We start from the raw sequence: 27335 nt of genomic DNA on the forward strand, positions 1-27335 counted from the left end.
GTAGGCTTGAATAGGCAGGTGTATTTAAATGAGTTGTTTTTTGTGACATCACAAAAACAATGAATATAAAATTTCTTCAGCTTAGTGTCCATACATGACCTGTACGGACTGGGAACAAATGTTTAAGTAGTGAGGAAAATTTGGTCTTCCATAATATAGGCTTCTGAAAAAAACAAATGTGCTAAAGGGGTAATTTGGATCGGTGCCACACTCTTGGTTCCCTAAAGAAACTCTCAGGAGAATTTTTTAAAGAACTGAAAGGTACTTTAGGGATTTATTTGACCTTTACTTTAGGGATTTAGAAGTGGATATTCTATGGGATTGCTTCAAAGAACCAATTTTGTCTCCTTTCCCTTTAAGAATGTACAAGACAGACATCTATAATATAGAATAAATCATAGCTTTGTAAATTGACTACACTTTAAAAAATGCACTTGATTCAAATTTGTACCTCGGTTCCACATGAAATAATATTAATAAATAAATGTTACATCGACACAGTTTTTCTTTTAGTTTACACACTTTTGGCAAGAATTTAGTTGATGTATTTTTTATCATGTAGAATTGATGTACATATTGGTATTGAGTAAAATCAGTGCACTTTTTTCAGTGACTGAACAAACCATACAGGACTATATAAATTATATACACAAACCAGCAACTTCATTAAGTGCTCTCCCTTGTGTCTACACTCACTGTCTATTTTATCAGCTCCACTTACTATATAGGTGCACTTTGTAGTCCTACAATTGCAGACTGTAGTCTATCTGTTTGTTAGCCCACTTTTACATCATTGGTCAGGACCCTCAGAGGACCACCATAGGGCTGGTGTTATTTGTGTTGTGGATCATTCTCAGCACTGCAGTGACACTGATGTGGAGAGGTGTGTTAGTGTGTGTTGCACTGGTATGCACTGTGTCCACTCTATTAGACACTGCTACCTTGATGGTCCATCTTGCAGAGGTAAAGTCAGAGACAGTAGCTCATCTGTTGCTGCATACTTTGTGTTAGTCCTTCATCAGTGGTCACAGGACACTGTTGGATATTTTTGGTTGGTGGACTATTTTCAGTCCAGCAGTGACACTGAGGTGTTTAAAAACTCCAGCAGCACTGCTGTGTCTGATCCACTCATACCAGCACAACACACACTAACACACCACCACCACATGAGTGTCACTGCAGTGCTAAGAATGACCCACCACCCAAATTATACCTGCTTTGTGGTGGTCCTGTTTGACCATTGAAGAACAGGGTAAAAGGGGGCTAACAAAGTTTGCAGAGAAACAGATGGACTACAGTCTGTAATTGTAGACCTACAAAGTTTGAATTTGAACTGCTCCCATTTGGCAGGCACTGTCAAACACCTGCTGGCAAACCATCCAGGCACAAGAACAGCTTCTTTCTTCTAGCCATTAAGCTGATAAATGAATACCCACACAAATCATGTGTCCAAATACCTCAAACACCACATACTCAGAACATAATATTTTGGACTTTGCGCAATACTTGGGCAGTATTGTTGGACTCACCGACTCAGATTTCTTTACAGTGGTCGTAATAGAGACAATGGGTTACCATGCCTACAACACAAATATAGCCTGTTTGTTTAGTATTCAAAACCACCTGTGAAACCTAAATGCATCTTCTGAGTTTTTTTATGTAATGTTGATGAGGTTAAAAATATTAGTTTTATTTGGACATTATTTTGCCCTACAACACCTTGCATGCACTTCTCTGCCAAGAATGTACTTTAAAAATGCATCTTACGCTAAAACCTTATTTCACAATTATTGTGAAACAACGTGTCAGCCATCAGGCAACATATTTGTAATCAATTCATGTTGTAACTTTTTGTAAGGGAGCTGTTAGAGGCGTCTGGTTCCTGTGTACAGTTCCCAACAAACAACCCAGAACGACTTTATTTGTTTCCTAACGACTGAATTTATTGTGGTTTATTGCTACTGAATTTCCATTAAAATGCAAAGTTTCAGTTTCAAAGATGTAGATTCACATCAACAATCCAGTCACATTTTAAGTTATGTGGATGAATTATTGAATTTAATGAATCAGTCTGTGTTTTGTGAAACTGTAATTGACAAATAGGTCTTAAAAGTCATCAATCCAAAGAAAAATCACTCATTTGTGCAAACATTGATATGTAAATCATTTCCAGATATACAGAGATTTTCAAATATTTAACATTATATGAGGGAACCAGCCTCCCCTCCATTAATCATCAACTACCAACCAGCTGCTGTCCTCTCCAGTTCAAGCTTAAAAACTTGAAAATATAACATATGTGAGTTTCTTGCATTTTTACTAAAAGCTTAACACATCATGTAACAATGTTAGCTTCATTTTTTTTTCTTGACAAAATGTAATGCCCAGCCTTATTAGTAAGATACGGTACTACAAGATACTGGAATTTTATTTTATGTTAAAATGGGATGCTTTAGGTGCTTTAAAGTTTAAATTATCAGTCCTGTATAGTATCCTATGCTATCCTAGATCTCTATTCATGTAAAAAAGATCATTTAAATAGAAAATGAATAGTATGATATTTAGTCACTCATTTGCTTTTGTCAGATCATCTTCTGATTCAGATTTGTCCTCAGATTCTGTCTGCCTCTGCTTTTCTCCTCTCTCACATTCCAGTGCTGGCTTTTCCATGATTCGGGAATCTTCTTGTATAGACTTCTTGGACTTTTTGGCAGCCTTCTCTTTAGACAAGGCCACATGCCTCTGAGAGGAACCACCTGAAGATGTCTGTAAGATCAGAGGAAAATGGTAGCATTTAATATTTAGAATGCAAATGATTAAAAAAAAAAATTATAGCAGCATTTATGGATGATCTAAATCAGGGTCTAAAATCCCTGGTCTTTGGGCTAGTACAGAGGGGTGCTAGTGGTCCACTGTGGGCCACTGATGGTACTTTGACATAAAAATCAGTAAATTAATAATAATGTGGTGGTGTAGTGTAGTAGGTAACACCTCTGCCTTCTACGCTGTAGACTGGGGTTCAATCCCTGCCTGCGCAAACACCCTACACTATATCAATAAGGGTCCTTGGGCAAGACTCCTAACACTTCCTTTGCCTACCTGTGTAAAATGTAAAATTGTAAGTCACTCTGGATAAGACCGTCTGCCAAATGCCATAAATGTAAATGTAATAATTTCCCTCCATCTTCTAAGCTGCAGGGGGAGTCTATCCCAGTGGTCATCGGGCGGAAGGCAGGAAACACCCTGGACAGGTCACCAGTCCATTGCAAGACAGACAGACATATATATTCACACTCACAGCTAGGGGCAATTTAGCATGTCCCATCAGCCTGACTACGTGTGTTCAGACTGTGGGAGGAAACCCGTGCAGACACAGAACATGCAAATTCAGCACAGAAAGGACCCTGGTTGCCCTGCCAGGGACGCAAACCCAGGCCCTTCTTGCTATGAGACAACAGCGCTACCCATTGTGCTAAAATCAATACAAATTCTGCAACAACTATTTGTTGCCCCTTGCCTCTAGAAACAGCACACACTCCCCTGAAGCTCATGGTTGCCTAATCTGATATTTTATGTTTCATAAAACATGTTGCATATTGTGGCGCCTAAACACTACTGTGTTGAAAATTTCCAGAAACAAAAAAGACATTTTAAGAAAGAAAGTAGAGTTTTGTTTTCATGTGGGCCTTCATGCTTTCTGGTGGTAAACAGATGGACTTTGATGTGGAAAAGTTTGAGAACCCCTGATCTAAACTAAAAGCATTTCTCCTTATCACTGCAGTTACATTTCCCATATTACGGAAAACCGAATAGTTTCCTTTGCTTTTTTCAATAAAGGGTTTAATATTCTATGTAAACATTATAAAAGCTTCACTTCTAACAACATACACTCAATATATTTGAAAACTATTTAATGCAAAGCTGCTGTCTTGAATTCATCATGGTTGTGATATCACAGCAATCAACACATTCATATATAACCATCTCTATTCATCCTACAGCAGGTTAGCCATACCAAACTGAAGTGATGAAGGAGTGTTGCTGGAAGGAGGTATTGAATGAATGAGTGTAAGATGTAGGGAAATTATTCAAATTAAAGCTGTGTATCATTGCAGCTTTCTGGAGGATTTTAAAGGAGTTTTAAAGGCAGAGTTGAAAAACAGAGGGTTACGTATTAATAAATTGCGCCTATTTCGGCTCACACAAATGCACAAGCATTATGATTGAACTTCAGAGGAAAACTAAAATACAAAAACACACAGTCACCAAACATCCCATGGTTCTACATGCCTCACCTGAGTGTTGCTCAAGCGTGGGAAGCGTCCGATGCTCTCCATGAGACTGAGGGTTTCCAGCCACTGTTCCCGCCACAGCTGGACACTATAGTGGGGTGTGCACTGGGATAAACGCCGGAAAATCTGCTGGTTTTCCTTGACGATCTGGAGCAGATCCTGTTGTCTTTTGTCTGAACAAAGACTGGTTTCAAGGTAAAGGGGAAATATTAGTTTACTATTTGGTTTAATTTCTGTTGTAATCACAAGGGTTCAAATCGGACTACGTAAAAATCACATACTAAAACATGGTTCCATGGAGACACTCTGACACCAGTGAGAGTAACAGCAAGAGGAAACATTCAGACAATTTTTTGTTATTAAATATACTTCCAGTGCATGTATGCACTTCAAATTTACTCACACAGTGGCCTTTTATTGTTTTAGTTGTGTAAAAAAAGAGCACAGATTTAACCACATTGAATGATGTATGAACTACTCGGTGTCTGACTCATAAAACTTTTTATGGCATGGAAATAAAGGGAGATGAAGCAAAGCGATGAGGCAGCTTCAGAGAGTGAAATCAAGCACCAGGCTACCTGTAGCCCCATTTACATATCAGTTCCATTACGCACACCCTAATTTATGAGCTGTGTCCGAAACTGTGCCCTATTCACTATATAGTGCACAAAAATAGGACTTCCAACATTTTTTATCGCCCTGCACAGTTTTTTCCCTGCTTCCAACACGCCTGATCCAACTAATCAGCTCATTATCAGTCCATTATGGAGTTAAAGTCAGTATGTTAAAGCAGGAGAAGCACAAAATGTGCAGGGCATTCAGCCTCCAGGACCAGGGTTGAGAAACACTGTGTTGGAGGATATAGGATACCCACAATACATTGCGTTTGGTTTGAAGATTCACACACAACGTCTCTGAGTAGGATTACCAAGCACAGTTACACTGGAAGCATTCCATAGACATTTCTTAAGACCTGTTACGGATGTAAATAAGCTCTTCTCATGTGTGCAGTTCATAGTGTTTATGCGACAGAGTCTTCTGTTGTACAGTAATGAGAAAAAACGTATGACATAGTGTCCAAAATCACTTGTCACCTTCACAAATTCTGCTCCCTGCAATAGTGTTCTATATTTTTAGTGTAGGGTATAGTGATTAGGATACATTTGAGCCAATGGCTACGCTAGTAGGTTCAGTTTGATGTCGAGTAGTGAGTGCACTGCTCCCCCCACTGACTAAACTTTATAGTGCTAAAATTACGACAATTGAAAAGAATAAAATGTGAAGTAAACAAAACGGCTTAGGTTGTTTTTTTAAAACGTAAGTAATGTAAAACAACATATTTAAAAGTTGTATTATTGCAGTGTATGAGATATGTTTTGTATTGTTTATTTTTTGGGCGATATCAACTGTGAAACAGATACACAGTAATATATCTTTAAATGGTACATGGAATAGTTGCAGCACCAATGTGCACATAAAATAAGTGCATCCATCTTGTGCTGGATTGCTCTGTGCACAAACTTTAGTATTATTATTTTTTAGCATTTTTATTCTTATTGTTGGTGTTATAGATGTCATTCATAACAGCTTTGGTTAGTTAACCGCAAATCAAGCATTTTTTCACAGGTTGTTAACTTATTATGCTCAAGTTAACACACACTCCTACCAGATGTGAGTTAGATTACACAGATACATCAAAGATAAAACTAAACTTTTCAGATCAGTTTGGACCACACGCAACTTTGATGAATAAGGACTTTTATATATATGTATAGTTTGAAATGTATTTATGCACTGCAAGTAATTTATATGACAAAAACAAAAGTGTCTGAACACTGTTTTCCCTCACTGTAAAGGTTCAAGAGGTAGTTGTTGCATAGAAAACTTGTCTTTGAGCTTTTGAAACAAAATGGCTTACCTTTTTTTCACATAATCATTTCTACAGTCAATTCGTCCAGTGGTCCTCATTATATGGGATATTTTATCAAGAAGCATGTGATTTTCTCTTTGGATTGTTGAAAGCCGTTCTTCTTCAAGCTGAAATTGAAACAAGGCCTGTTATCAGGGTTTACTGAAATGAGATAAGGAGATGGCACCTTCCAGCCATCAACTGTCTCAAGCAGGGGTCCCTCAAACACTTTCAAATATCACACTGATGTTACCAACCATTTTCTGCTCTTCGAAGAACTTAAAGTGACCTAGTGGCCTAGGGGAATTCTAGTATTTTATGGGCTCAGCAACAGCTGAATGAATTAAATGAATAAAAAATGTATACTATATATATGTAGTAGCATCAGCAAAGAAGAAGACACAGGAAACATTAAACTTTAAAGGCAAATGCTCTTTTATTGAACAGACATCTAAGGGAGAACTGAAATAAGGTCACATCTAGCCATACAGTTCTACTCTATGATAGACACTTAACCCACCTAACTACCCCACAACCCAGCACAGAATTGTACAACCGACACATGTTAAACAAGCATCGACAACTACAACAAAATGTATCCTGCCACGAGTGCAGTGCCCCCTGTGAGTACTAGAGCTCTCAAATGCTTAAAGTAATTAGTTGTGATTAATCACGTTCTTTGGTGCAGTAAATCATGATCAACTGCATTTAATCCCAAATATGACATTGAACAAAGATTTTTCCCATTGAAAAAGCAATGTATTTTGGTATAGCTATGTGAGTAGACAAAATAAGTTTCATCAGTATTTATTACTTCAGAATGTTCCAACTCTTTTGTGTTTATAGCTTCTCGCTTTCAAACCTGTTCATACGGCTCGTGGATGCAGCGCAGGCTCTCAAGTAGAACGTCTAACTTTACTGTTCTTGTTAGTTTGCTGATCATTGATTTATCCACAGGTCTTCTGTAAGCACTGTCCGGCATAGTCTGCTGAAGGTATCACTTTAAAAGCCATTTAAAAGCTATATTTGAACAAGACAGCTCTGCAAAGTGGCTTGGCCTCAGCCTGAGCTACTATGGATCACGTATGCTGGTGCTATTCTTACACATAGCCTTTTTGCTGCAAGTAAGAAGATAAGCACTAAAACCAAGTTTGCTGGCTGAGTACGTCTGTTAAGGTTTTGTTGGGTTTCTTTTTGTTTTGTTTTGTTTTGTTTTGTTCTTTTGGTGGTTAACAATTTAAAACTGTCACTTTTCAGGGAAACCTTTGCCAGGGTCATGCCTTTGAACAATTAAACATGCAAGTTTCTTGGCCTCAATAAAAAATAATATTTTCTCAAAAATTTGCAATGCATCAGCAGTCCTGTTTTGATGAAATTGGCTTACCTGTTCGTTTTCTTTCTTTCTTTTTTTCTTTCTTTCTTTCTTTCATTTTTCTTTCTTTCTTTCTTTCTTTTTTCTCAAAGCTGTTTTTTTTACTCTGAAACTTTCATGCAGCTTTACTTGCTTTTAACCTACATGAAACTAAATTAGACTTTGTGTAATGCAAAATGTTCTGCAACTCACTTGACACTCAGCTGTAACTGTTGCAGGAAGCTCAACTTGTGAAATAAAAAAAAAAAATCAAGAAACAGCTGATCAAAAATGCTGAAGACACATCACATGATCATGTTCAATGGCATATATTAAAATGACTTATTTCACTGTATCAGTGAACAAGAAAACAAAACAAAGATGACTTTACACACAGTGAAATTTTCATGCAATTAGTTGCATGTTGTGTGTTGCCTGCAACGTATTTTCCACACTAATTGTCAGTTACACGGAGCAATTCAAAAACATTCACCAAGTGTGATCAATTATACCTCTAGGTAGACAAATAAGCAAATTATTTTTCCAGGTGTGATTGCTTTTTTTCTTAATTAATATTTCTTAATCAAAATTTATCTATCTACCTATGGTATCCTTTTCAACCACCCTGTAAACCATATTTTATTTTCTTGTCTGTTAATCTAGTGAAATCAGTTGTTTTAAAATATGTCATTCAACGTGATCACATGATGCACAACAGGCGTTTTGATTGGCTGTTTGAATGAACGAAGTTGAGACATTTGCAACTATTGCGGCTGAGTTTCAAGAGATTGACACTTTACAACTGCAGTTTAATTTCATGTAGGTTTCAAGCAACTAAAATTTCATTGTGTAAAGGCAGCCTTAGTTTAGCTAGTTTAGCTCAGCTTAACTGGCAGAGAGTGTTTTTACTGTGATGCGACCATTTAGGAATCATCTTTGTGTTAAGATGATAAGTTTGAGAAACCCAGCCCTGTTTAGGTAATATTACACAAATCCAAACAAATCTTCTTACCGTCTGTTTTTTCCGCTTGACAAGAAGGTGGCCATAGACCAAAGGCGGAGTTGTGTTTATAGTTGCCTTCGCAGACTGAACCTTTAAATTTAACAGTGTATTGTCAGTGCTATGCCTCAAATTAGTTTAAGCATTTACCCTAATTTACTCCAAAGACCTTTTAAACACAAACAAATCTCTCTTTTCTTTCACTACTGCAGATCTTACCCGTTTCCTGTGCATTTCATAGCAGCTTTTATCCCATTTGTATTGCAAGTATTTGTTGATGCAGGGTAGCAGTGGTTGGTAAGTTTGGTGCTGCATGCTGTTGTGCAAACTCCAGCACTGAACACAGACTTGGGCACCGCCTGGCTGGAGTCTGTCAGTGGCTGTTGTCATGACACCCACAGAGACGCAATGACCAGCTCTAATGGTTTATGTTTTAAACCCCTTGAAACTGTTGAGCTTCATGTATCATTCATTTACAGACAGTGGATGGACATTTCCCATTTAAAGGGACTGTATAATGGAAAAGTGACTTTTCCTCACTTTTTTTAAATAAAAAGGTTTGATGTAAACATTGTTGCAATGTAAGTTTCAAAACATACTGTTCACTCCCCAGTAGAAACAGTCCACATGTGGAAATTAAACTATGACAACAGTCTGTTTTGAATTCAGATTTTTTGTGATGTATCAAAACAAATTATTTATATATATACGAATATTCAGTCTATAGCAGTTTAGCTCCACCCTTTCAAGCTGAAGTTCTAAGTACTGTTTCAGCCCAGTCTGTTTCTTTTAATAAGGGACAATACAGGGCAGCAAATCAGAACAGAGGTCAATCTTAAAGGTACGGTAATGGCCTGTTTAATCTAAATGGTAAAGTAAGGTTTGAAAGTTTTAAGCTCACAAAATCACAGAAATGATATAAGTGGACCTAGAGAAAAAATATAAAATACAAGAAAAAAATATATAAACATCTATATATCCTTTAAAAGCACAGTCTGTGATAAAATGGATGAAATGGTTCTTTAGATGACTATAGACCATAGTACCATGGATCCACTGACACCGTCTTGCTTGTATAAGATGTTACAAAGTAAAATATCATATCAAGCACTATAAAGTACCTGAGAGAGGATCTGTGCCAATTCTAAAATATCCCCTCTAGAACAGAATAATCCAGCTGCTTATATAGGGTACTTGTTGTTGAAAAAGGAGACAGAACATATGGTCCTTTTTAAAATGATCTCATCTATTTGGAACTAAGAGAGACCCACTCCCTATGGGGGCCTTTGGACCAGGGGCCCCCTCAGTTAAACATTCCAAACCTGTAAAAACAGAATACATGGAACTTCAAATACTACAATATCTACTTATACTAAAAGTTAAGAGTGCTTTTGCCTTCTTCTGTAAAGCTACCATTTTAGATATACCTCAGTTTTACCATCAGTGGGGTCTTATTTTTTTCTGATTTTCTCCATCTCATCTGCTGAGTCCGTTCACACATAAAAGACTGGTAGTGTTAGTAGTTTCCTGGCATATGTTAACAGTATGACAACAAAACAGTGAAAGTGAATTGTGTGCAATGTAGATTTATAGGCCTATATCCATTACTCAACTGATATCTATATCGTCACCTCAAACCTTTTCCTACAATCTAATGCTGATCTTACCTAGTTGACTAACTTTGGTTCTAATGCTAACCCCAACACTAACACTGTTGGTAATCAACTGAGCTTCACCAGGTAGCTTCCTAACGGTTGGAGTATCTGTAGCCAATCTGTATGGAAACTGTGCAAATAACATGGGAAACTTTTTTAAGAACTCTCGAAGATCTCCAGAACTTTGAGAAAATCCTCTGAGATTGCCCCCTCACCCATATAAAGCCTGTCCTACTTAATGTCCCTGTCCAATCTGAATATTCGGTGTCCTGCAAGGGCACTGGAGCAGAGCTAGCGCGCTGGCAGAGTAGCGTAACGCAATGTGGACAAACTGGAACACAGGAGCCTTACAGTACGTGGCCTTGATGTGTCAGGCGGACGGGTTCGTCACCTAAAGCACAAATTATTAGGCTAGCTCTGTTTTTAGGCACACTCCTACAAACCATGGACTCGTACGTGACAAAATTCTTGTTTCCCCCATTTTGCAAGGACGCAGAGAGAGAAAACTCGCTCCCATAGCCTCTGCTGTGCATAAGACACATATTGCTGGACAGTACCTGAGCTCTGGAGTAAGATGTAGCTGATGGTGAGTGGACTTTTACTTTAATATTTGAATGATTATATACATTATACATGCTTATACTTATTTATATTACTATGTTTCTCTCTCATGTATGCATATATATCTATCTATCTATAATAACTGTAACCATTACTCATTAGCCCATATTTACTTCAGTGCAAGAGGACCAAGGTTAAATTATATTATAAAGGTATGTTTTATGGAATGTAGTTTTAAATAACTCCTGATTGCAAAGACGCTGTTATTTTTGACTAGTTCCTGAGGGATCTGGCAAAGCGAAGATGCAGAGCTCTTCCCAGAACATTTCTCAAGCATGCAAGAGTTCATTTCACATTTTCCGCAGCATAGAATTATACAAAGCTGAGGGAATTATTACTTGTTACATTTGCATCACTGACTATTTTGAAATGATTTTGAATGATTACAAATATTGCTTTATGTACAGTACAGTGCAAAAGTCAAACACCACATTACATTTGTTTAGTTTCCAGTCAAAACAGCCTTTAAGTACAAGATCATTTTTCAATGTCACTATTTATTTGTCGGAGTCAGGAAACAAATCAGAAAACCTGTATCTAACAGAAAATTACACAGAAGCCTCAACAACTAAATATAATTTCAATTATTTCAATACTTAGTGTGTTCCCCCTTTGCCTTTATTACAGCTTCCATTCTTTTAAAGAAATCTACAGGGATGGTTTTCCACACCTCCAAAGTTCAGTCTTAGAAGTTGGTTGCATTTTCTGTTTCTCACAATTCAAATAACTCCAAACACATTCAGTGATGTTGAGGTCTGGACTCTGGGGTGGTCAGTCCATTGTTCTGAGAACATCAGCAGCTTCCTTGTTTGATTTGGAGATCTTCTTCTTTTGTCTGTTTTCTTTTCTCAGTAATGGCTTCTTGACAGCTACACATCCTTTCAGGGTCTGAGTGTAGAGTTGTCTTCTCACAGTAGAAGGATGGACAGAAACACCTGTGGATTTTTTCAGATGTGAAGCAAAAGTGGAGCCTGATTTTCTCCTCTCTCCCAAAGATGAAAGCTTTAAGTACTGTTTATCTGATGGGGACAGTTTTAGTGGTCTACCAGGTCACTATGAGTCCCATTTTCTCTCTATTCATTAATACATTTTGGAACTACAGTTTTTTTCTTATGTTTTCTCTTTCCTTGTGCAAGTGGATTAAAAAATGAATAACTCATACTTGAAGGCTGTTTTGACTGTAAATTAAATGAATGAAATGGTGACTGATGACTTTTGCGCAGTATGAATATGATAAGATTATAAGCTATGGTGACAGTTACCGAGGCACTGGTGTTGTACCAACTCTAATAAACAGAAACGCTCAAACAAAGGTCGAACTGGATCAGTGACACTGGCTCATAATGACTCAGTCATAATGATGAAGTTGCACTTGCTGACGTTAGATGATCCCTGTAGACTGAATCCATGATAATTACATTTTGATGATGCTCAGAATCAGCCTGTATCTGTGAGAAGTAGGAGAACCCCTGCACTGTGCCTTCTTGTACAATCATTTTATCCTCATGATGGACAGTGTATTGAGGTGATAAATTGGCAATTGAGTCAGGTGTATTAGAGCAAGGAAATCTCTAAAATGCTGTGCGAGAGCTGGACTGCTCTACATTACATGCTTAAAAAAGCAATATGTACAAAATGTAACAACACCTCTCCCTGCTGGCTGGATTAGAACTCTACACCCAGTAATGTCGTCACATGTCTAGTGTTTTTACTCTGTTAGTTGGAAATATATCACTAAAGTCTTTGTAGTAATTTACTCTACATGTCCAAAAGTATCAGACAGCCCTTCTAATTACTTATTTTTAGGTCATTCACAATAGTTTGACGTGAAATGCTCTGTTTTAGAGAAACTTACCAAGTCAGGATTGTTCACAGTGGTGGTGATAGGAACCAGACGTCTGAAGTGTTTAAGAGTTTTGGTACCATTATTATTAAAGGGAAATTCTGCTGATTTTATAAGTTTTCTCAATTCAGAATGGTTTGGTGTGAAATGGTTCATTTGTAGAGAAGCTTACTAACTCAGATTTCTTTACAGTGGTGCTGATAGGAACCAGGGGTCGCAATGTCTACAACACAAATATAGACATTTTATTTACTATCCAAAACCACCAGTGAACCTACACATGTCTTCTGAGCTTTTATATGTAAGGTTGATGATGGTAAATCTGAAAAACAATGATATGAATGGATGAATAGATAAAAAAATACATTTTAGGCCAAAGGCTTATAGTAAAACTATTACAAAACAATGTTTCAGACATCAGGCAGTGTATTTGTAACCTTTTTATGGAATAGCTTTCTGTGATGTGGCTTTTAGAGGCATTAAATTCGTTAGATGTCTGGTTCCTGTCGCCACCACTGTGAAAAATTCTGACTTGGTAAGTTTATTTAGAATGGAACATTTTATATCAAACCACTCAAAGTGACATCTCTACGTCTTAACCATTTCATTATACAGAATATTTTAAAAATCAGTGGAATTCCCCTTTAAGAATGTATAATAAAAATAATAAGAGATTTTTCTTGAAGTCAAAGTCATTCAGAGTGGTTCGGTGTGAAATGCTCCACTAGAGAAACAGAATCAGAATTGTTTCCTGTGGTGATGATAGGAACCAGGCGTCTGAAAATGTCTGAGACCCTGTTTAACAATAAGTTTGGAAAAAAAGCTTTGGCCTAAAATTAATATTTTAAAAAATATATATTTATTGTGTAGAAGAAGATGCATGGCAAGGCATAATAGTACTCAGTGAAAACTTAATAATAACTTTATAATATATTTTTGCATTATGACCGCTGGTTCTTATCAGCATCACTGTAAAGTAATTTGAGTTGGTAAGTTTTTCTCCAGTGCACCATTTCACATCAAAACCAAAACCATCAAACTTTTGCATATGTCACAGCGACTATTTTGTTTTTTTTTCTATTTTTGAAGTTAATGAAATATAAAGGAATTGTGCATTAACATTTGCATAAAATATATAATTTTCTGCTGAGCTAATGTGAGTAATAATATCTTAACTGCAGCGTTGTTTGGTTACTCAGCAGGGAGCTTTATGCCTCAGGACTGAGCAAAAAACAAGTGCTTAGACCACCATTACACATACAGAGCTAGCGCAGCTTTCATTCACTCTAACCTTTTAGCAACAGAGAGAGCTTGAGTCAAAAGGACTATTAAGAACCCTCTTTCAGTTTCAGTTAAGCGGCAACAGCTTTAAGTGCTCTTTACCAATTATGCTAACGTCCTCAAACTGTCTATTGTACACATCTTAACCTCGCTAGCCTTCAATCAGAAAATGACACATTGCGCGGATGTTGTCACCCTTAGCACTACTTTAGCATCTGAGAGGAGTCAATGAATTAATGTGTCGCGCAGGTAAACATGAGCGCATAAGGTTAAACAGCCTTAGAAATGCAAATGACTACAGTGACACCTACTATTGCTAAAATGGTGCTATTACAAGACTACATGCTTAACAGAACAAAGCACATCTCTGAGCATAAGCAGTATCATTGACTGATCCATTACTCTCTCAGTACCATCAGTGCTTTTGGTGACCATTCTGAGGGGGAAAATTGTGAGCAGACAGAAAAATGACACATATTAACATAATGTGCAGCTGAGGTAGGAAAAGGAGACTTAACAGCCACCAACACTGATTCATGAGATTGGCTGTGCAGGGTGTTGCTGAGAAACAGAGGTGGCTCTGCCTCGCGGGCCTGTCAAGGAGCAAGAAGCGGTGTTTAAAGGGCAATTCCACCAAGTTTTCAAAATTCTGCATAATTTAATCATTTCTTTTTCACCTGGTATACTTTGTTGGCAGTGGGCTTTACACAAGTATCAATGTCATATTAGGATCCTATTGACTGTCATTGTTTGTGACCCATCATAACAGACCCACATCTGCAGGAGCTTACGAATGCATGTGTTTGCAGTCACAGCTTTCAAACAAAGAGGTGAAATATTTTATTGCCAAAGGATGTTGACTTACTTAGAGTTATGTTATTAAATACATGATTTTCATTAGAAATTTTTCTGTTAGTTAATGCTAAAAAATCATGCTAATTATTATTTTTAGATATTGTCCAAGCCTAATGAACATATTGTTCTTGGAAAAATAAAAATAGTTGGTTTACATGGTTGTATACAATGGTTATATTGTGCTAAGTTTTTTAAATGTAGACTTTTGGACAGCATATTGTGTAATCAGAAGAGTGGGGCTTGCATATTGGTAGTTATCAGTTTTATAAGTTGAAGTATAAACTTAGAAGTCTTTAATCTTTATAATAAGAAATCTGATCACATATCTGTTAAATGTTCATGGAGACTCATTGTGTCAGGAAAAGCAAGCAGATTATTTATCATCCTCTGTTCTGAGTAAAATTCCAGTAACTACTATTAAAAATAAAGGTTGCTAAATAGTTCTTGGCTTAGACATACAATTCAAAGCCTTAAACTGGTTTAGAACCTTTACATTATGTGGAGGTTTAAGGTTCTTCACACTCACCTGTCTCATTTACAGAAATCGTTCTTTAAAGCACCATCCACTGAAAGGTTCTTTAGGGTATCAAAAGTGATTCTTCTACAGCATCACTCCAAAGAACCCTTTCTGGTACACTTATTTTCATTGGTTAGCTTTATGTGTGTTGCATAATGGCAAGAACATTGAGGAACAAGCTGCTTAAATTGGCTGGCTTGTTGCCGTTAGTATTCAGCTACTTGTTTTATTTGCAGGCTGGAAGCAGACTGTAAAGTGCACTTCTAAGACTTCACACTGGCACCACTTAGATCCGTTCTTAACACTAGCACAACCTGCTAAGTGCCATTTTTCCCCCTAGATGAGATGCACGGCTGGTGGCTTCCTTTCATCAGCGGAGTCTTATGTCTTCGGTGTGTGAAGGGAATGAAAGGAGAGACTGAAAAGTCTCAATGGTGGCAGTGTTCCAGCAAATTATATCAGGGGAGAGTCTCTAAAGAGAGCAGGCAGAAGCAGGCATCATTAGCGCCGAGCATGTTTGCTAAGCCCCGCTCCCTGAAGATGAAGCACATGTGCTCAAAATCCCTCTTGCGCATTTTTTGACCTGTTGGTGTCTAATTATCCAGCAGTGGTGCCTGATCTATTCCTGGCCTTCAGTGAACTTCCACTACCAAATGAGCATCAGAAACATAGACATGAATCACATAATTATATCCGATTTGGACTTTGATACAATGCAATGGAATACATATGGCCATGAAAACAGCCTTTTTTGACCTGTAATATGAATTAAGCATATATTGTGTGGGAGTAAGTTATAGGAAATTTATTTGTGCAAAAAAAATCTCTTGTCAAGAAGATATTGAATGGTGAAATTTGTATAAATGACTAACTGACTGTTATTGAATGCTATGTTCTTAAAAACAAAGGTTTTAAAAAGATTACTTACCTTTCAAAAGTAACCTTTTTAACACAGTTATTAAAAGACACATATTTGTAAATTAGATTTGCGAGTGTAAAGAACTTTGTCAAGGAAGCTCCATTTGTTTCTATACTAAATTTTTCTCTTTATGCTAGGACCATACAGTACTGTGCAAAAGTTCAAATAAATGAATAGTGGTCTCTGACTTTTATATAGTACTGTACATTCAAGCCAAGAACCATAGAAAGTGTATTTTAATGATATACACTCTTAAAAATTATGGTTCTTTAGCAAAGAAAATGGTTCTATATAGAACCATGAACACTTTGAATGTTTGAATGAGTGTTCTTTGCATGTTTAAAGGGTTCTTCAGACTGATGGAGAATGTGCTGTAGATGATTCTATATAGAACTATAAAACACATTCTCCATCAACCTGAAGAACATTTAACGATGCAAAGAAACCTTAAATCATGCAAAGCGTTCTTTGATTGATTATGGATCTATATAGAACCATTTTCTTTACTAAAGAACTGTTGAAGAGCCATCTTTTTTAAACGTGTAGAGCCCATTCTGAATGATAACGTAAGCGAGGTTGGAAACTGTGAGATTTCATTCATCATTTTTATTGGTCGTGCTCCACAATCACTGCCTGAGACAAATACCCACAGTTCCCTCTTGTTTTGCTTGCGAGTGCTGGTCTCTACTGAGGGGAAGAGGCGGATGCTTTCCCGCGAGGAGCCCGTAAGATGTTTTTCTCTCGCTGTGACGGAAAATGACCAAGGCAACAGCCCTCAAGGGGAGGTATAGCTGTGGTCATGTCTTCAGCAGGATCTCTATGTACTGGAGAGGGAGACGTTTGAACTTTGCTCCTGACAGGCTAATTGACTATTCAGCGTCCTCTGTCTTAGCTTGACGTCTTGTATTTGTTGATGCTTGTTGCCAGGCCTCCGTTTACAGCAACAGCCCTGTGCCTGTCATACACAAAGGTTAGAAACTGATGTTAGTCTTTGTATACAAGGTAACAGAAAGCACTGCAAGTATGTACTGTATGTCATTAATGTACTTTCAAGGAGCGTTTTGCACTGTATAGATTACAGTATTTGCCACTTCATGGAGGCATAAAAACAGAAATCCAGAGTTCTTTGAATGCTTTTTTATTTCTCAGTAAGACATATTTAATGATGAAAAAATTCAAATGGTATTTTAGGACATTACATAACTGTACTTGCTTGTGGGCAGTAATAGTTTGAAAAGTGCAGGAAGGGGATTTTTAATTAAGGGATTTGGGACATCTTATTTAGCTCAGTAGACCATATGGATTAGTGCATAAGATCATTAAATAATTACTTAAAGGGGAATTGCACTGATTTTCCTTTATGAAATGCCTTCATAATCCAATCTTTGAGATATAAACAAAGTCATTCAGATTGTTTTGATGCTGTAGGGAAATGTACTGACAGTTTTTCTTTACAGTGGTGGTGATAGGAACCAGGGGTCACAGTGTCTACAACACAAATATAGACATTTTATTTACTATTCGAAAACACCAGTGAACCTACACGTCTTCTGAGTTTTATATGTAATGTTTATGACAGTAATGTTGTTAAAATGGCATTAAAAAGAAAAAAGTATGTTTTCTTTGAGCCATATTTTGCTTTATAACACCCTGTACATACCTCTCTACCATGAATGTGTTCAGAAAATCAAATTGTAGGCCAAACCTGCCTCAGGCATCAGACAGCATATTTGTAGCATTCTCATGTAATAATTTTCTACGAAGCAGCTTCTAGAGACATTACATGCTTTAGACATTTGGTTCCTACCAAAACCAATGTGAACAATTCTGGCTCTCCAAATGACTTTGTTTATATTTTAACAGATTGATAATGCATAAAATTTGAGAAACAAGTGAAATTCCTCTTTAGCCCCTTAAAATCACAGATTTATTTCATACTTAGGATTATTATTCAGTAACTACAGGAACTTCAATGCAAACTGGCTGAGATATTCTTAGATTATAGAAGTGTGTAATAAAACACTGGGTCTGCTTGTGGGCCCTGACCATGTGAGAGGTTAAAACTGAGAATAATCATGTCATCCTTTATTATATTTATTTCCCCATTCATTGATTCTTCACATGTACATTTATAAGGTTTTCGGTTAGACTATTTCTGCTTTGACAGTTTTAACCCCTTAAACTCTAAGGCTACATATGTGGGTCCACACACTGTCATAACTGTACAAAAACCCTTGTATGTATGAAACCCTTGAAAACTTTATATGTGGACCCCTTCCTTCACCTCATTTCCCTTAGCAGAATAGAAGAATCTGTCACAGCATGACTGCAAATCAATACTGTGTACAACTGGCTAAGATTTTGAAATGTTGCATCTTGCAAGTTTCATCTTGGCTGTCAAAGAGAAATTCAATGATGAACTCTTTTTGAGTAGTGCAGGACAGATACATTACTCACAGCCCACTCAAATTTCCACAAACACACTGCTTTATCCAGCTGCTTTATATAGATCATTAACCTTGTACATGGCCAGGGACCACTGATGGGCCCAAACTTTTACTATATGCTTCTATAACCTAAAAAAAGCTTAATGAGTTTGCATTGAAGACCCTGTAGGTACTGAATAATAAGCCTTAGTATGTAATAAGCCTGGGATTTTAAGGGGTTAAATGCAAATGAAGGGTTTAAATCTAGATTAAATGTGTAATGAAGGTTAAATGGAGATTAATAATATTAATTCATAATTAATATTGAGTATGTGGACATCTGACCATCACACCTATATGAGCTTGTTGCACATCACATACCGAAACCGTGGACATTAATATGGAGTTGCAAACCATTCCCACCCCCCAACCCTTTGTGGCTATAACAGCCTCCACTGTTCTGGAAAGACTTTCCACAACATTTTGGAGTGTGTCTGTGGAAATTTGTGCCTATTCAGTCAAAAGAGTATATAAAAGAAGTATATAAATGTCTAAAATGTCTTTGTAAGCTATAGCATTAACATTACCTCTCACTGGAACTAAGAGCCACGCCCAAGCCCTGAAAAACAGTTCCAGACCATTATCCCTCCTCCACCAAACTTTACTGTTGTTCAGATAGTGTTCTCTTGGCATTCACTTAACTCAAATTCGTCCATCAGACTTCCAGATAGTGAAGCGTGATTCATGACTCCAGAGATCCAGGCTCTTTACTGTAATTTTTATTTTTATTTATTTATTTTTAAAAATGATACAACTTGTATTCAGTAACCTCATCAAGCGCCAAATTGTTAGCAAATCGAAAATCCTACTGGTTGAGATATATCTGTAATGATAAAATACAATGAGATGATAACCTGTGACTTGTGATCATAGCATATTTCTGCAAATTTTAAAAGCATTCAAATACTTCATTCAGCTAAAAATAATTGTGTGCATTACGGGCATACTCTCATGCATGTGAAGACTTTAGAGCCCACTTTATGGCACCATGCTAACAGCTATATCTGCTATTTCAGCTCTGCTCAGAGTGTGTTCACTGCAGAAGAGAGGAGCTACAGGTGGCTACTGCTAACAAGGGTAAGTCCAGTGATGTTGACACCTCTTCAGGTCTTCAGCCTGAAAAGGAAAAGCTATCCCAATTCTGATTCGCCTCTGATCTGACTGGATCTTTTTATTTTCATAATTAATAGAGCCACATCATTTAAGTAAGATATGCTAGCCTGCCGACAAATACTACAGTAAAAAAATGAACATAGTGTTAATTCAGGCAGGCCACAAAGTCAAGCTCAGGCCACAATCTCTAATTATCAGATGTTCTCAGCTGATCTCAGTCAGCTGATGGCTCAGCTGATCACCTGCTATGCATATGATTGACTAAATTTAAGCTACTTTTACTCTGCCTGTTCTTGCTGTTTCCTCTGAGGGCCACTTTGCAACATCCTGCTGGCTGGAGGTTTACCTGGTATGGTTGTTTTGGGGGTCTTTCTGCTGCTCTTCTTGCCTTAGGCTTTTCATGTATGCACAGAGCCATACTGCCAAATATTACTTACTGCAAATGGAAACAAAATATTGTCTTTGATGAAGTGGTCCTGACTGAACTAATGTTAATGTGTGCATAATGTGAGGCTCTGAATTGGTCTGTTTTTGTTTATAGTGTCTAACATTGTCTCATGATGGACTTAGATCGACCTCATTGATGATTAGGCTGCCAGTTCTGTTTAAAGCTGCGTTTCGAAAAATTTGGGGATTTGGGGACCTCTCTGGTGGAAATTTGTAATTGCATGCAACATGGAGGAAAAACATTCAGTTGTACATCGTCACTCATAAAGATTGACTTGCAGCAGCTCACGCACACCATATTTGAACGTTTTTCTCCCTGGCTCAGTAATGCTACTTTTTTTAATGCTAACAACAAAAATAGTACAGTTAAATAGTACATAGTACTAGTAGTAAATAGTTAATAGTTACATAGTACAGTTAAATAACATACACTCTATAGCACAAACTGATAGCTTTTGATTTTTTTTTGACATCATATGTAAAATAACCATTTAATGGTGTTCTATGCTATGATTTCATATTTCTTTAACATGGCAGAAACCCCAATTTAACTCTTTTAACTGTAAGGGTCCACATGTGGGTCACACACTCTCATAACTATATAACTTGCATATTATTACTGTAAGCTCTTTTTTTAAAAACCAGAAGCAGCAGGATTTGTAAAGCAGGAATTTTTTGTGGTTTTGGTTTTGTTCACAGTCAGGAAATGTGTAACAAAGAGTTTAAAAAAGAATATGAAAAATGCCTGATCTGTTAAAATATCCCTGGACCTGCACAGATCTGTATCCATGGGATCAGATCAGGACTTCCCTAATAGCGTACATTTAAAGGCTCAATAAGGTTGTGAGTTAACATTAGGAAATGGCAAAAATCTAATAACACAATAGGCATTTTCAGATTTGCAAGCAGGAAAAGACAGAAACAACTCAGGAAATCTTAGCCCAAGATTTTTTAAATTTAGAATTTGTCCACCTCATTCAACTGTAAAGGCCACCTCTATTTGGTAAAAAGGACACCTCTATTTATTGATAAAGTCCACCTCTATTTACTGATAAAGTCCCCCTCTATTCAGGTGTAGAGTCCATCTCTATTTGCCAATAAAGTCCCCCTCTAGTCAGGTGTAGAGTCCACTTCTATTTGGTAAAAAGGCCACCTCTACTTAGGTGTAGAGTCCACCTCTATTCAGTGGTAAAGGATTCTACATAGATATTGCACTTTTGTTGATATTCTTTTATATTCTTTGAAAATTGTGTCAGTTATTCCTTTAACAAGCACTGTTGTTTGTTTTAGATAGCCCTCCCCTTGCCAAACAAACCAAAACTGCCTTTATATTAAACAGAGCATACATTAATTATACTAATTTTAAAAATAAATAAATATTTACACATATTAATAGATAATTATAGACTTAAGTAAATAAATAAATAAATAAATAAAAATTGAGGGAGAACACTGTAAGCATTCACTCACACACTTTAGTCTGTGTTTGATAATATAGTACCATATAGTGTTGCATAATGGCTTTTCCTAATGTACTTTTAAAACACTGGCAATATTTTGTCTTGCTTAGTCTAGAGCAGGAGTCTGTAGCTTTTCAAAGTGTGATAACACTGGCTCCCAGGTTGTATAAAATTTTGAATATTGGTTGTATAAAAGGTTGAATATTTAAATAGTAATAGTAAGAGGTCTCTCCCCTCCCACTCAGTACGTATTTTACTCAGTGTCGCGCTTTTGACAGACATGATAGTATCATAAATACGTGAAATCAGGCCTCTGATTTGCAAACAAGTTTCTAAGATAATATCCATTCCTGATCTTGGAGGCAAATTAGGGAAAGTTGGACATTCAACATGAATGAAATGACATAACTGAAAATAATGAAATAGGTTGTCTTTTTAAATTCTGTACTGAAAATGTATTGTATCGTAAAAAAAGACAATCATGAAATTTGCATACACCTCTAAGGAATAAACACACACACACACACACACACACATATATGATGATACCATATTGCCATATTGCCATATTGCCCACTCTTAGATCTAGTGAGGCACTCATACTTCACAATATTCAACCAAACCTATTTTTACCACTAGAAACAAGAAATCAACATTTAATGGGGCTAAAGCTCTTTTGTCACTGCACAATAGCTGAAGGTGAAGTCTTGCAGAGAGTCAGAGCAATTATTTTCCACTACAGTTAAAGTATTGATCAGACTGCTATGACCTGTATAGCAAAGACAGCAGCAGCATTCAACTATTTACAGGAGAAAAAACTAACTAAACTCTCTCAGTGCAATTAATATCACTGTCTGGAAGGACGAGCTCATGTGACAAATTCACAGAATCATTCTTGGCACATCAACCAGTTGCTGTCCTCACTCCATACTGTGCACTATACTTTTCCTCATTATAGGTGTGGACACAGGCAGCACCATCAAATCAGCTAGAGCTACTGGAGAACTGACTAACAAACCGTGTCTGTCTTAAGTTGCGGAATATGAGATGCCTCTCACTAAGCGTTACATCCTCAAAGTCACCATCCAACATCTTGTGGGCCATGATCTGGAATTGATTGAAGTCTGTCATCTTTAAAGATGTATCAACTATTTAACCTTTTTTTTTCAAATACACTACATTTCCAAAAGTATCCGTGGATTAACCCACTTTAAGATGCAGGGGTTCAAGTGCACTTACGCAGCTTCCATAATTTTCATAAAAATGCACTGACAATAGAATGGGATGCTGATCTGCCGCACATGAGTCTAAGGTGCCCAATGCCAAGAATAGGCTAGAGGGGCATAAAACTCCACAACGGACTGTGAAGCAGGGGAACTGCATTCTCTGGAGTGATGGAGCTCCATCCTCTACCGCTGGGAGTTGGAGTGGAGTTGGGGTGACATTTGTGATCCAGAACTAATCATCAAACATAAGGACATTATCTCACTAATGCTCTTATGGCTGAATGCAACCAAATCCTTCATAAATGTTCCAAAATCTAGTGTAAAGCCTTCCTGGAACAGTAAAGGCTGTTACTGCAGCAAAGTGGGTGGCAACCTCCCTATTAATACCCTTGATTTCAGAAGAAACGCTGGGTGGTGTCTGTAGATGATTGGTCATATCTTTTATAATCACGTGGTATACACACACTGAAATTAGTATACAGCACAGAACAGCATGGATGTATGGTTCTAAGAAGGGTTTTATGCAGTATGTAAACATTGTAAAAGCTCTCCAATCCATAGCTAAACAAAAAAAAAGGCTGTTTTATTTCACTTTTTTGTGATGTCATGAAAACCAGCATCCTTACATATATCTGACTATTCAGCCTACAGCAGTGTAGCCCACCCATTCACAATGAAGTATTAAGGAGTGCTTCAGCATGGACTGGTTTTTGAATAAGGCACAATTCAGCAAATTCAATCAGAACAGAGGTACCTGACTTTCATTGCTGTCATGACGAAACCTCGCATCTCCAAAATGGTACCTTTAAAGGATGTTAACTCTAAATACAATTTAATGGAAAAAAAATTCCAAGTAATTTTTAAGTATTTTTATTGCTCCATTCATCATGAAATTTTAACAAGTTGTTAAGGGTGGCTGAAGTTTTCAAATGCTGTAAAAAAACAAAAAACATACAAGCTTTTGTTCTGACAGGGATATGTCATTCTTAAGGGCCCAGTATATAACCAGTCTGTTTATTTCTACAAGATAAAGAGAGGTTGGAAAAATGGTCATGTATGGTTGAATTATGTACATTTTTGTACATAAAATCACACAAATGTCAATACTGGACCTCAGAGAGAAGAATAAATGACAAAAACAATGGTCTTGAGGTAAAATCTTTATGTTGTGTGGAGGTTCTTTAAACCTTAAAATGGTTCTTTATGCTCACACATTTCCCTGAAAGATTCTTTGAGGAACCACACGTGGTTCTTCCATGGCAACACTCTGAAGAATCACTTTCATCATCTCAATTTTTAAGAGGGTACTGTTCCTTTGGTATTTTTTTTATTTTGCTAAGCTACTTTTACTACTACTTGAGTCTTTATTTCATTGAAGTATCAATGCTCTTACATGAGTATGTAAAAATGAGATCCCATCTCTGATCCCTGCATCTCATCCTCAGGTATTCAGGCAAGGAGCTAAGATGCAAAGAATGGAAACTGGCCGGTTTTAAATATCTGTTGTAATGTGCCCTCATGCACTTGGCCTCACCATGTCCACTCAGAGGAATCTTCAAGACCATCTTAAGGGTCATTCAGTTACTTTATTAGCTCAAGTGAAGTGTATTAGATGAGATCTCTGAGGGGTGAGGGGACCGTGTGGATGCAATTGTTGACTTCAGCAGTGGAACCTACCCAGAAATCATTGTGACCTGATGCATTTCCCTTTTGAAGGCCTGAAAGAACTGTTTTTAAGCCAGTAAAATCTTTCAAAAATACTTATTGGTATTTTTGTTATGTTCACAATGTGTTTGAGGCAGCAAACAACTCCATCTGTTATACATGATAACTGCTGATACAACTTCACTCTGCAAACTTGCTAGTTAGCATGCTAAGGACTACACAGCTAACAGCTGAGGAGCCAATTGTCCAATCACGTTTGAGGGGCCTGCAAAATGAAATGGTTGTAATTCCTACATCATCTACCCAATTTGGATGTAAATAGCCTCAATTAAAAGCTAGAAGTATGTAATTTGGCTCAAATTTGTTATTTAATTAACTCCAATATGCTCTGGTAAACAGCTAAAATAACAATGACTTTGTCGACATCCAAATATTTATGGCCCTGACTGCAGCTGTAATTCTCAGAACTTATATATGTTACGCATGTAACTTCTCAAAAGAAAAAAATTAACATTGCAAAGTCTGCATGGCTCATTGAGGCTCACTATACAGCTCACTGAAGCTAACCTAGCTGAGGGCAAGTGCATTCCGATTGAATGCACTCCCTGCTGTGCCCTCCTTCCCCTGTACTGTGAGTGGTCATTTGTATTATGTAGGTACAACACACTTCCGAGTGCTGAGTCGAAGTTGGCGAGGGCATGTTAAAGTACGTAAACACAGGACATTTATGGTGGCCTTTTTCATTTGTACTGGTGGAGACACTCCCTGTGAAATGATTATCACAAAGCATGAGCTGTCACTTTATTTTCGGGGCCTGCATCATTAAGACGCTCTCACTGCCTGACTACAGAGGGTTGCAGACAGCCAAATATGTGCAACTGATGGAAGAAGTAAATGCATTAGCATCCCCGATAACTTATCCACCCACTGCCTTCACTGAGGCTAAATCAGTGCTTGTGCTGTTAAAGCACTGGACGTCCATCAGTAAAAAGTCCACCTTGCCTCAAGCTCTACCAAGGGACTGTGTTTTAAAACATTTCACGTCACTGAGGCTTGCATTAGTCTCTCACTCACCAAAACTAAAGTACATGTCTACTTTCATCTTTAATGCATGTGCAACTCTAGTTTCTTTTACATGCTAATGTTCTATTTACTAACAAACTGGGGCTTATTTGAGCTGGAAATAGAGCAGTTAATCAGAGAGTGTTTTCAGAGCAAGTTGGTCTTTTTGTTTGGCATGGAGATGGTCGATAGTGTAAAACATGAAATCAGTGCAATGTTTATGAAGTATCAAACAACTATTTCATCTGTGTTCAGTGATATTTGTTGGAAAGTCTTGTAAAAAGCTCCAGATAGTTGGCAAGAATATAGACTCTGGGTAGAGACAGAGAGAAATGTGAAAGAAATGTGAAAGAAAGGGCCACTATGAGCAGTTTGTACATTATGAGCAGTTTGCACTCAGGTCTGTCTTCCATATGCCACCTATTAGTAAGAAACTTACACTCTTCAGTATAAATATCATATCATTGTAGAGAAAGTTACTGACTCAGATTGTTTTATAGTGATGGTGATAGGAACCAGGGGTCTCATTGTCTACAATGCAAATATACCTTTTTTAGGTTATTTTTATTTACAATCCAAAGTAAACAGTAAACATGCATCTTCTGAGTTTTGTATGTAATATTGATGATAGTCTGAAAATAAATAAATATGAAAACGATATGCTTTCCATTTGGCCTAACATCGCCCTGTATGTACCACTTGACCATTAATAACTTTTAAGAAATTTGTTTTAGACCTCAAGCTTACCTCAAAACTATCATAAAACAATGTATCAGGCACCAGGCAGTGTATTCATCTGTTAACTTTCTGTGATGTAGATTTTAGTGCCATTAAACTCTTCTGATAACTCGCTACGTTTTTCTAGAATGGAACATTTCACATCAAACCACTCTGAATGACGCTTTGTACGTCTTAACCAATTGATTATGCAGAAATCTCCCTTCATAGGATATATTGATGAGCCAACAGATGAACTGAAGAACTTTGATCATCTCATAATAATGGCGAATGTCAATGTTCGGAATATATTAGATGAATGAGATGCGAACAGTCAGTTCTTGTATTCTAGACGTGGGAGAAATGGGCAGATGTGAAGACTTGTGTGACTTTGGCAAGGGCCAAACTGTTATGGTCAGATGACTGGATTGGAGCATCTCTGGAATGGCAAGGCTTGTGAGTTGTTCCCAGTCAGTAGTGCTGAGTACCTACTGATTGTGGTCCAAGGAGGGACAAACCACAAATCAGCGTCAGGGCATTGGGCACCCAAGGATCATCGATGTGCAAGAGCAATCAAAGCTATCCCGTCTGGTCTGAACCAACAAAGATCTACTGTGGCTACTTGGGGCAAGTCTGATCCACCTCACAACTTACAGGACTTAAAGGATCTGCTGCTAATGTCTTGGTGCCAGACACCACAGGGCACCTTCAGAGGTGTTGTAGAGTCCATGCCTTGGTGGATTGGAGCTTTTTTTGTGGCACGTGGATGACCAACAGCATATTAGGACGTTATAATGTTTTGGTTCATTGGTATATGTGATCTAATTCCCTTCTTAGAAAGATTGTAGAACTTAATGTTTGTACTTTAGATAGACAGAAAGGGAAATTGCAGATTCTATACCAACACGCAAATGTG

At 37.3% G+C, this 27335-nt stretch overlaps 1 protein-coding gene across 1 annotated transcript; it reads right to left on the reverse strand.

Annotated features, from left to right (window-relative positions):
• Window positions 1-1969: 1969 nt before the first annotated feature.
• On the reverse strand, window positions 1970-8871 carry si:dkey-83m22.7 (uncharacterized protein CFAP97D1). The gene is made up of 5 exons (XM_036578791.1): window positions 8772-8871; window positions 8565-8645; window positions 6211-6329; window positions 4296-4476; window positions 1970-2766 (listed from the first exon to the last, which is right to left on the reverse strand). Exons 1-5 carry the CDS (start codon window positions 8865-8867, stop codon window positions 2566-2568), a joined length of 678 nt encoding a protein of 225 aa, XP_036434684.1. The 5' UTR covers window positions 8868-8871; the 3' UTR covers window positions 1970-2565.
• Window positions 8872-27335: the final 18464 nt, after the last annotated feature.

This window comes from Colossoma macropomum, unplaced genomic scaffold, assembly GCF_904425465.1.
Source record: "Colossoma macropomum unplaced genomic scaffold, Colossoma_macropomum, whole genome shotgun sequence".
Taxonomy (NCBI): domain Eukaryota; kingdom Metazoa; phylum Chordata; class Actinopteri; order Characiformes; family Serrasalmidae; genus Colossoma; species Colossoma macropomum.